Raw genomic sequence first — 12,205 nt, 5'->3', positions numbered from 1 at the left:
TTGCATCTATGAGTTTCTCAGAAAAATATAAGCAACATATAGAACCTCTCTTTTCTTCCTCTAAAATCTCTCTCAAACATGACCTTCAATCTTATGTTTCTCCTTTATCTGGTTGCAGTAATCATCAACAACCATGTTACACTAAGCAATGCTAGACAACTCAAGAATCCATCAAATGAAGACAAACAAGTAGTAATTGAAACTGAACATGCAGATCCAAGCAAGAACAATAAAAAGCCAAATGATGAGAATGAAGTAGTATTTACAAGTGAAAATGTAGAAGGAAATGAAGCTGCAAAACCTAGCAAGAAGGTTAATAACAACAAAGCAAAGATGGGTATGGGAGTAAAAGATGAGAAACATCCATTACCACTTTTTCCATTTCCATTTCCATGGCCAATGCAACCACCAGTTGGAGGACTTCCATTTCCACCACCCTATGATGTTCCTATGATTCCACCACTCCCTTTTCCTCCATTTTCTTTCCCTCCTTTTGATATTCCTGGCATTGTTCCATCACCACCTGTGTAACCATGTTTTCATGGACTAACAAGTTGCATGCTATGAAAGAGGTTGTGTTTCTGATCCATACATAATGTAAAATAAGTTGTATGGTTCTACCAACAAAACAAAAAAGTTGTATGATTTAGGTTTGTAGTTTATTAAGTTTGTTGTATGGTTTAATTTAGGTATGTAGTCTATTATTAAGTTGTATGTTGTACTAAAAAATAATAGTTGTATGGAAATGTTGCTACTTTCTTGTTGTTAGTTTATGTCGAAGAGTCAACTGCTTCAAAAATAAATGAAAACATAAGATGTTATGATATTCTTATTCTTTTAATTATGATGAAATAATATTTTTGTTATTGAAAATAAAAACTTTTATCTCCGGTACTAGATAGAACCTTGTTGGTTTGTTTGGGATTAGCTTGATTATAGTTCCTTACTAGTTACTACTAGAGTTCATGTACTTTTAAAACTTTGTCTTGTTTTCATGAAGTCTAATAAATTCTGTTAGTTGATTAATTGTTGGTGAATTATCATCATTTATGTTTGTCATTTTCCTTCTCAATTCATTAATTTAGCAGCAAGTAAAAACATAGCATCGGATATTTTTTTGATCTAAATAAATGTGAAGATAAAAATTTACTCTTGTACCACAAAGCTCCAAAATAGAGTAGTTAAATAGTTCTTTTCCTATAAGTTATGTTTTTTTTTTTACTAATTTTCTACCCATAAAAGTTGATTTATGAATTAGTCCTTGGTTGAATCCATAATAGTGATCAATTATTCAAAAAATTCTTTGTAGAATAAAGGAAAATCAAGATGCAAAAGAATTAAGATCCACTGGACAGTTGGATAAGGATTACGACATATAACATAAATCAAGTTTTAATGGATGTAATTTAAAGTTATTTTTCAATAAAAAATTAAAATAAAAGAAAAAATATCTCATATGGAGGAGTTGGACTCAGATGCAAAATGGACATGAAAATATTCTGAATTTTAAAATCATATGGCAACATTATGGTTTTTGGCTTGTGATTTAAATAGCATTAGTTTAAATTCTAGAAATAATCATTTGAGGAAATTTAAAAGTAGTAATTTTACTTGTGGGGTTAAGTTAATAGAGATTCAACTCTACTTAACTCCTAACTAATTAATATATATTTTACACATGTTTTAATTATGAAAATTGAGTTTACAATTATTGTTTATTATGCAAAAGGGAAGTAATTTTAAACTAATTACTAATTCATTACAATATTCACTTAAAATACCAAAATATAGTTCAACACCCCTCAAGCTGGAGAGTGGATGTTGACAACTCTCAAGTTGGGCAAAGATGATTAAATGGAGAATACTCCAAAGCCTTTGTTAGAACTTAGAAGACTTGCAACTTAAGTTCTGCATAATATTTTTGATCATTGAATGAAATGTAGGACCAAATTTATTATCACTCCAGTTCAGCTCTTTTCTACTACCAGAAGAGGTCCATTAATTGTCACGAGACATCTTGAAGAATGGGTTGTGTTGCGTGGAACTCTTGCCAAATATTATTACGAGCAGCAAGATCCATGTTTAAAAACTTGTAAGCAAGATATTATAGAATGACAACCAAAAGAGAATTTTGAAAATAAGAAATTTTAAGAGATAGAAGAATTCTTCGAAATATAACACATGGAACTAGCAAGGTTGTGCTAAGAGAATTAATAGAAGAAATCGAATATTTTTTAGAAGAAAATAAATTGAAATTGAAACTAATTATGTTGTTCATCAAGAACCAACATAATAGAAAGAAGACAAAAAAGATCAAATGATATTATTGTTCAAAAATATCATATTGGTTTCTTGACTAAAGAATTAGATAATTCTTGAATATGATGAAATATAAATAATACTTGTTCAATATTAACAAGAGAAAAATATGATGAATTATGAGCAATTTTTGCTCAAGAATAATAAAAGAAGAATTGATGAATTACGAGCAATATTTGCTTCAAGAATAATATGATGAAATACAACTTTTTCTCACTAAATATATAATTGCATCACTCTCATATCATATAAGAAATCAATAAGTAAGAAAAAAGATGGGCATTTTCATTGATTGAATGAATTGACTTGAATGAATTTAAATTGCAAATATATTAACCAACCTACTATATAAAAAATAAGAGACTTAATTATACTATACTCTTAGCTAATTATCTAATTAACTAATCTGTTTTACACATGTTTTAATCATAAAAAATGATTTTACAAAAATTGTTTGTTATACAAAAGTAAGTGAACTTAAACTAATTATCAGTTCAATATAATATTAATCCAAAACACCATAATATATTTTAACAACTAGTAAATATTTTAAAGTGGTTTAATATTCATATAAATATTAATATTAAATGAAAGAGGTGAGGGTTTAAAGTTTGTTTGAATTATTATGAACATACAATAAAATGCTATAACTTATCTTATTATTATGGAATTAAGCAATTCAATTTTAACTCTGAAATTGGTAGGATTAAATCAATTTGAAAACTTCTGCTTTATTTTTCATTATTTCAGTTTGATTAATATTCAATATTTTCATAATTTTTATTTTGCATTATTTTTATTGTACTAGTCTTTTGCCAAGTTTTTATATATGAATTGTTTTGGTTTGTCTTTATATAATTATACATATATTTTAAATTCTGGAATCTCCATGCTAGCTTGTTGGCTAAAATGATGTTAAAATGAACAATAATGCCTTATAGAGTATAGTTATAGTTTGAAGTGTTGTAAGATTTTTTTTTAAAAACAAACAAATTATTCAACTGGAGGGAATCATTCATAATTGGCACAATTCACACAAAAATTCAACATGAACTAAACTAAATTGAACCTAATGTTATAAAAATTTGTTCTTGCCGGCCGGTTCAACCGGCCCCAATGCTAATATGATACAATAATTATATTGATCATGCAATTATATTGGTCAAAACTGGTTATACCGACTGATTTTCAATTGAACCCGTACCGGCCGATTTTTATTTAAAATTAATTTTTTTAATGAAAAAAATTTATTGGTTTTTTATTGATTTTTCAAAATTAATGTTAATATATTATATATATATATATATGAGGAAATATTCGTTTACACCTAAGTTTTGTTTATACTAATTACACTCAATCTCAGTCTTTCATTTTCTTCAATCTAACGGACCAAATGAGTGAATGCAATAAGTTATTTAAGATTTTTTTTTTCTCTCTCATCATTTATTGCATTTACCCATTTGGTCCGTTAGATTTAAGAAAATGAATGACTGAGATTGAGTGTAACTAATGTAACTTAACTTGAGTGTAAACGAATCCCTCCTATATATATATATCTAACTTCACCGGTATACGACTTAATTAGTAAATCAACAGTTGAACCGTTATACCACTATACTAATATCCTGTCCGGTTTGATGACCGTTCTTTTTAGTTATTGAATTATACTAATATGTTTTATTGATTGTAGTTAAATTATACTAACAAGTTATTGAATTATACTAAAAATCAAACTGAACAGTTGCACCTTGGTAAACATAAACTCAAGAAATGAATTATTTTCCATCATTATTAATACAAGACCAATTTGTTGTATGCAATCTACTCTTAAAAGATTGCCACTACTAGAGATGCTAATTAAAGTACTTAGAAATATAATATAAAATAAATTAATCCTCACAACAAGTTTTATTGATTGCATTTGTTGAGTTCATGGTGTTACATTATCTCCATGAGGTGGATGTGCCATAGTTGAAGTGGAAGAAGATCCAATTGGGTTAGAAGGAAAAGAAGGAATGATAGATGGTATATTAGGCATAAATGGAATAATGGGTAATGGTGGCAATTTGGGTAGAGGTGGTAGTGTTGGAAGTTGGAAAGGTGGCATATTTGGAAGTGTTGGTAGCAAAGGGTTAGGAATAAAAAATGGTGGGTTTTGGAGAAGTGGTGCAATTAGTACATTGGGTTGAGAAATTGAAGTTGATTTTGATGATCCATAATTCATTGTTGATCCATAATTCATTGTTGAAGGCTTGGTTTCTTGTAATAATAATCTTCTTGCAAATGAAAAATTTATGTTGGAATAGAGAAGTAAAAGAGCAATGATGATTAGGTGAAGTTGGTTGAAATTGAAAGTCATTTTGTGTTGATGAGTTTTAAGAGGTGGGATAAGGAGAGTGAAAGAGAATGAGATTTATAGATGGTGAAGAATTTGGGGAGTTTAATATAAGGGTATAGAGTTTAATATAAGGGTAGGTAAATGGTGTTTTGTGCTTCAATTTTCATGGTATCTCTACTTGATACCTAATTTTGAATCATGGTAAGAGTATGAATTTTACTTCAAACATTAAACTATTTTTTAAGGGATGAAACACCCAAGTCTAGTATTTATATTGATTGTATCATTTATGATATTTTTTATTTAAAAATATTTTAAAATTTGTACCATTGAAATTTTATTAAAGCTACGTGTCATAATTTTATTTAGCATTGGATTCTTAAGTGCAGAAGAGAATCCATTTTCAATTTTTACATTGCACCCACAACCCATGTACTTGTTTACTCTACACATTGGGAAAATAGATAAAACTTATACATTTAGCCTCTATTTTTTTTATATAATGAAACTACCTTTTTTGCTTTTTCATTAGTTTGGTATCCTAAAATCCATTTTTAATGGAATAGTTCTTTATAGAAGTGATTCAGGAATTTGTAAAAAAATTTATTGTAAACTAAGATCAAAATAGTGATTTTTTACTTGGGAATTTAGAAAAATTTAAGAGAACTATTAAATAAGATCAAAATTAGAGCATTTTTTATTAAGAAAGAATTTGGGTGAGAGTATTAGTGCCATGTCATTTTTGGCATCATTTCAAAATAGACTTGAGACATCTTTAGCATGAGGAAAAATGTCCCAAAAGTGGTAAAATAAATAATGAAGGAGAATGAAGAATGCACCTAGAAGTTTTTTTGATGGACAATTATTATTATGTTAGTATTTTTGTTGTGGGTGAAACTCAAATCCTCAACCTCTTTCACACCATCAAATCACCTTGTAACTCTCTTTTTATTGATGGTGAGACTCAAACTCACAACCCTTCCTCTCCGTTCCTTAAGTCCTTCGTCCTCACCATCACACTTAATAAGCTTTGTGACATGAGTTATTTTTTAAAAAACTTTGATATTTTATATGAAATTGAACAAATTATATTATATTATAATTTTTTGAGACATTAAATCACATCATATCATACGCTATTTGAATTTTTCATATTTTTTTCTCTTAGAACATGCCCGCGGGCCGCCTGCATTGCCCAATAGAAATACTCGCGGGCATTGCAGGCAAACGGGCAGGATAAAACAGATAAATGAACAAAATTTCTATCTCTATCCGCAAAAAATTGCAAACTATTGGGGTTGGCCCGCGGGCTTTGCCCTTTTGCCATCTATAAATATGAGTACATTAATATTGAAATTTCAAGTCTAGAAGTTATAGAGATGTTAAATATATGATTTTCCAAAATAAAATTAATTTTTAATTTCTTTAAACAAAGTCGTAAAAGCATTTATTCTAAAATAAACATTTCTTTTTTCTTTATAAAGATTAACTTTTCTACTTATAAAACAGTCATGACTCATCTAGGGAAAATTTTTTTTTATGTTATTTCATAGTTCCATTAACTTAAAGATTTAAAATTTATAGTTTTTTGCACTATCAGTATATCATCTACCATTGATTTATATTGCTTTTATTTGAAAGTCACTAATGGTTAATATATGAATGATGAATGATATTTACTAATTGTATAAAAACACATATATTATCAACGTATACATATTAAATCCTTAAGTTAAATGCTACTAAGTAATGGTCAACTTGTGTTATGAAATAAGCCTCTTGACATCATTTTATAGACTTTTTAGCCATTAAATTAGTACATACACAGACTTTTAAAATATCAAAATAAGTCTTCATTCAAAATGCATTGTAAATTTTTTAATTTCTAGTACATTTTAATTTTTTTTATCATATCAAAGTTATTCCTTAAGTGACAATACAAGATTAATTTCTTTTAGAAATAATTATCCCTTAAATTACCTTATTTTTATGTAAAGCATACTAAAATTGTAATTTTAACACCTACCCTTTGTTAAAACCCATAACTCAACATACTTCATTGGAGTGGCACAATTTAACCATAATTTTAAGGTGTTCAGAACTATTTACACAAACAATCTGTAGATAATTAAAATATATATAAGTTTTAAATGTAAAATTAAAGAAACAAATTTATAAAGATTAAATATAATATCTCTAAGTAAGAGCAAATAATGGTTATACATACAGTTCGCTTCAATGTGAACTAAAGTGAAGTTTGCAATTTAGTCTTTGCCATTAGAAAGCTATTTCAGATATACTACGAGAGCTATTGAATTATTATCTTAAATATTTTTAAAACGTACTAATATATTGCGAATAAGAGATGAGTGCTTTTAAGTGTTTCATATGATAAACCACCAACCATTGGTGATGCTGGTGCGACAAGGAGAATTTCTTTTAAAGATAAATTGACTGGTACCACGGGTGTATCCCCTAGTCGTGTAGATGTGGATTTCTTGGCACAGGGCAAGGCAAGGTTGGAACTTTTGGATGGGAATAGGCTTCTCCTTTCAATTGTTTTTTATGATCAAATAATTAAAGAGTACAATGCGCCATGGCAGGATGTGCTCATTGTAACATTGTTGGGGAAAAGTCTAGGGTACCGCATCATGAAGGAGAAACTGCATGCTGTATGGAAACTCAATGGTGAATTTGAACTTTTGGATATCGCCAATGAATTCTTTATGGTGAATTTTGACCAGGTATGGGATAGGATGAAGGTGATGGAAGGGGGTCCTTGGATGATATTCGACCATTATCTCGCTTTGTCACAATGGGCACCAGAATTTGATGCCACAACACCTTTGGTCTCTATAACACTCACACAACATGGACCACGATCTCAGGATCGAGAATTTACCTAGGTTTTGCAACAATGGTAGGCAAGCGCTTTTAGCTCCAGTGTCCAAAGAGGAGGTTAGATGTGATGCTTTCAGCATGAAGTCTTTTAAGGCTCCTGACCCTGATGGGTTCCAACCTTTTTTCTACGAGAGGTACTTGGATATTGTAGGGGATGATATGTGGAAGCTGGTTCGAGAAGCCTTCAGTAGGGTATCTTTTGACCCTTCATTAGTCGAGACTTTGATTATGTTGATCACTAAAATAGAAGCTCCTATCTCCTTTAAGGACTTCCACCCTATTAGTCTTTGTAACGTTACTTATAAAGTGATCACCAAGGTGTTGGTGAATAGACTAAGACCTTTCTTGAATGATCTTGTTGGTCCCTTACAGAGCAGCTTCATCCTTGGACGTGGCACAACTGATAATGTTATTTTGGCGCAAGAGATCATGCATTATTTTAACAAGACTAGGGCTAGGAAAGGTGTGGTTGCTTTCAAAGTGGATTTGGAGAAGGCCTTTGACAAAGTTTGTTGGAATTTTCTTAAAATGACTCTCCTTGACTTTGGTTTTCCCCATGCTACGGTGGCCCTAATTATGTGGTGTGTGACTTCCTCCTCTTGTGTCAGATATGTGGCTTAGATCACACAACATATTGGTTATGATGGCCTTCTCCGCAATGAAAATGGAACTTGGTTAGGTGGTTTCTCCATCTTTGTCGATAAGGGTTCGATTTTTTGCTAGCTGAGCTCCTTAGCATCAGGCATGGTCTACTTATCGTGTGGGAAAAGGGTTACCGCAATGTGCATTATCATTCAGACGCCTTGCCTTGGGCTCACCGGTACGCCTCTGTCCTATATGATATTAGATTGATGTTGACTAGAGAATGGAATGTTCTGGTTATCCATACTTTGCGTGAAGCGAATGGAGTTGCCGACTATCTTGCTAAAAAGGGTGCAGAGGGATTTTTTGAGTTCTAGAATCAACCACCGGATGGGTGTGCTCATCTACTTCTACCAGATTCCACTGGTGTTGTGCATGAGTGTAGATGACCTTTTGCTGTGCGTTTTCCTTTTCTGTTTGCTGTCTTTAGTTTCCATTGTAACAAAAAAAAAGATGCAATGTAGGAGAACAAGCTGTCTCATACTAAAGAGGTGAAGCCTCATATAACTTGAGGTAAAATGGGAGGAGGCATTATAAAAATAGAGAAATTATAAAAATATACTCCAACACTTTTCTATCTTCTTTATCTAACTCCCAAATAAGGAGAGACTTTTTAACATCATTCATTTTCCTTCCAAAATCACACTCCTAAACAAAGCCTTAGGTGTTCTCTCTCTCCTTTACTTCATACAATTTTTAATTTAGAGAATCTAACATATTTCCAATTTTATAATAATTTTTAAAACTATGAACTCAAGCTCTATTATTCATGAATGCTTCTTTAATAAAAATATTATAGGAATCAAAGTATCAAAAAAATATATTATAGGAATCTTTAAACTATTAATCCCCGCTCTAGTTTTAATTATTGATTTATTTATACTATTAATAAAGTCAAAATAAGTAATAACTACCATGCATGGTATAATTATTAAATTCTATTTTTATCCTTTTTAACCTCTCCTTAATAAATAGAAACTTCCACATTTTGCTTTCATTTTTTTATCAATACATTATTACTCATTCACACATTCTTTTTTATCTTATCTCTTTCTCAGCCCAAATATAAAACAATAGCACATGAAAAATATATCCAACAACTCAATAATTATTATTAGATGCACGAGAAATTTACAAAAGTTTTATATATATTATATCAATTATTACATCTTATATTCTTAAATTTACATTTTCTATTGAACTTATATGTTTCATTTTTTATACTTATAACTTATATAAAAAAAATCAGAATACGGATCGATCAACACCGAGTGTCGGTCGACACGCTAGTTTTAAATAAAAATATTACACATACATATAAACTACTAACTAAGTAAAAATTCTAGAGTGATTATGTATTAATATTAAAGTATTAATTCAATTTCTCTTATTCATTTAGAGAAATAAATTTTTGGCACGTGGTAGCGTGGCATTTTTTAGCCGAGTTTCGTAAACCAGATGACTCAGTGAGTCAGCGAGTCAATGACTCAGTGAGTGAGTGTTTTTGTAGGCAGAAACTGAATAATAGCAACACTAGAATCGGTTAAGACTTGATTAGTTACTCAACCATAACCATGTCAGGTTCTGATCCCAACAAGTTCATTACCAAAGCTGATAAGCTGTGTGTTCATTCTCTCTCTCTTTGATTTCATATATTATTATGCAAATCAAATATTTTATGTACCCATTTCATTTTTTTGTTCGTTAATCAGAAATTGTATCCTGCAATTCAAATGGTTGTGTTGGATTTGCAGAAAGTTGAGATTTTTAATTTTATTTTTCATGTGGGTTTTTCCGTGTTTGATCATAGGGGAATATATGATTTATGGATTTCTATAATAAAGCAAAATAATTTATGCAATATACACTTTTATGTATATGTATCTGATGATGTGATCCAAATACTGTTGGTATTATTACTAGCTATGGGATTCGGAGATACCCTTCTAAGGAATTGGTATTTGATCAAATTTTGAACTTCATATGTGACATTCTATGAAATTGTTGCAATTGAGGCGTATAATATTGTGATTTTGGTAGTTTTTGCAACCGCGTCGTAATTGTGGCTGCAATATTGCTATTTTTGTTGTCTTTACAATTCCATCATGACCAATATTTGATTGTTTACAATTGCGGTAAAAGCAGTTTAAGATCATGATGTGTGACAGTAATGAATCACAACTTGCAATTTCAACTGAAACTAAAATGAGTTCACTTTGATGCCATCTTCTTTCTCTCTTTTTTTAACTATTATGAGTGAATCAGAATATTTACTTCTTATTCTCAATATGATTAACTTGTGGTGAAGTTTTTGGATGCAGAAGCATATTAGTGCTGTTGTGATTTGTTTCTCTTTTTTCTTTTGATTTAGAACAACACTGAGTCTCACAAGGTGGAGTGCAGATTGGAAAAGTGCTACTGTTCTTTATGAGCAGGCTGGTAAAATATTCAATTATTTCTAATTATTTGATTGTTTGTGCAAATAATGTAGCTGCAGCAAGTCTATCAAACTGAAATTTAAGCGGAAAATGAAGTACGGTAGTGAATCTGATTAACTCTTATTCTGCTGTAGCTAATGCTTTTAGAGTTGCCAAGGACTATGAGAAAGCCAAAACAGCATACGAGAAAGCTTCGAAAGGACAAGAGATGCTTTCTTCGTATCCTTATCTTATTTTATTATCATATTGTTCTTCCTTTTATTATATTAATGAAAAGAAATGATCATGTTCTTATTTATAACTCATTGTGTTGCCACGTTAAACCATTTCTCTTTATCTTTCCTTGACAAGTAAACCAGGCCTTGGGATGCAGCCAAGCACATGGAATCTGCTGCTACTCAGGCAAAGGAACTAAGCAACTGGAAAGAAGTTGGGGACTTCTACAGAAGGGCATCTGAATTGTACATAGAGTGTGGGAGATCACAGCCTGCATCAGATGCTCTCGAAAAGGGAGCCCGGTAAACAACCGTTTACCCTCTTTCTTTGAAGTTGCATTCAGTATTTGTTATTATTCTAAGTAACCGATTAATCATTGGCATTTTTTTAATTCCACGGTAATCAAGTTGCATCTATTATTTGGTAAAATAAAGGAGGATAAGATTAAAACCTCATTGTAGAGTGTGTTTATGGAGTCTTTTGGTGTATTTGGTTAGTGAACGATGCTTAATTTTATAGGGGTGTTTCTCTAGCCCTCAACTTGCTTTGGTATAGGATTGTGTTTATGATCTTTCTTTGGTTTGCTGCTTTTAGCTGTTTCAAGGATTTTTCCATTTTAGATATGTTTCCTTTTCTATTTTGGAGGATTTCTTATCCTTTATTATAGCTGTGTGTTTCCCTCCATTCTCTCTAATAAATTCTCTTTCTATAACAAAACGAATTTAACATCTATTATTAGTTTCGGTTAATGATCGAGGGTGAGCCTTTGCGCATGTTGCCTTGTGACCTGAGTTCAAATCCTGTAAACAATTTCTCCGCTTATGGGGGTAAGGCTACATAAATGTACCTCCCCAGACCCCACCTGATGGGAGCCTCATGCACTAGGACTCTTTTATTTCAGCTAATGATTAGTACAAATGAAATGATTTGACCTTATAGTAATGAATTAGAAAGCAACTATATAAGTCTGCTAAATTTAATACATCATGATTACCCTAGTATTTTATCTCATCTGATCAAGACGTTGTACTTCACATGCTGTATGCAACAAAGAATAATCAATGTATATATTGCATCTGGATACATAGTAAAGTCTATTAAGAATTTAATAATCTAGCTATCTCTATTATTACCACCAAATGTTTCATAACATTTGCTCTATGCAGTGCTTTGGCGGATACCTTGCCTGATGAAGCTATTCAGCTATATACAGATGCTTGTACAATTCTTGAAGATGATGACAAAGAACAAATGGCCTTCGATCTATATCGTGCTACCGCTACTGTTTATATAAAACTTGAGAAGTAAGTTTTGTGAAAATTAAGAATATTTACATTTTGATGGTATGTTG

General features: G+C 30.8%; 2 protein-coding genes across 3 annotated transcripts in view; both read left to right on the top strand.

The window, feature by feature from the left end:
- LOC109327127 (ENHANCER OF AG-4 protein 2-like) lies at positions 1-768 on the top strand. Of its 2 annotated transcripts, none has more exons than XM_019560173.1 (2): positions 1-202; positions 269-768. In XM_019560173.1, exons 1-2 carry the CDS (start codon positions 79-81, stop codon positions 529-531), a joined length of 387 nt encoding a protein of 128 aa, XP_019415718.1. In that variant the 5' UTR covers positions 1-78; the 3' UTR covers positions 532-768. The 2 variants fall into 2 exon arrangements, with proteins under 2 accessions (XP_019415718.1, XP_019415717.1); XM_019560172.1 differs by having other exon boundaries at positions 1-294; positions 328-768.
- Positions 9,626-12,205, top strand: part of LOC109326639 (gamma-soluble NSF attachment protein-like) — an 8,349-nt gene continuing 5,769 nt past the window's right edge. The window contains exons 1-6 of the mRNA XM_019559349.1: positions 9,626-9,725; positions 9,757-9,821; positions 10,572-10,639; positions 10,773-10,857; positions 10,998-11,156; positions 12,021-12,158. Coding sequence (XP_019414894.1) covers positions 9,775-9,821; positions 10,572-10,639; positions 10,773-10,857; positions 10,998-11,156; positions 12,021-12,158 — 497 coding nt within the window. The 5' untranslated portion in view covers positions 9,626-9,725; positions 9,757-9,774. The remainder of the gene's footprint in view (positions 9,726-9,756; positions 9,822-10,571; positions 10,640-10,772; positions 10,858-10,997; positions 11,157-12,020; positions 12,159-12,205) is intronic.

This window comes from Lupinus angustifolius, chromosome LG14, assembly GCF_001865875.1.
Source record: "Lupinus angustifolius cultivar Tanjil chromosome LG14, LupAngTanjil_v1.0, whole genome shotgun sequence".
Lineage (NCBI taxonomy): Eukaryota > Viridiplantae > Streptophyta > Magnoliopsida > Fabales > Fabaceae > Lupinus > Lupinus angustifolius.
The sequence above is the reverse complement of the archived record's forward strand: the minus strand, read 5'-3'. Positions and strand labels throughout refer to the sequence as shown.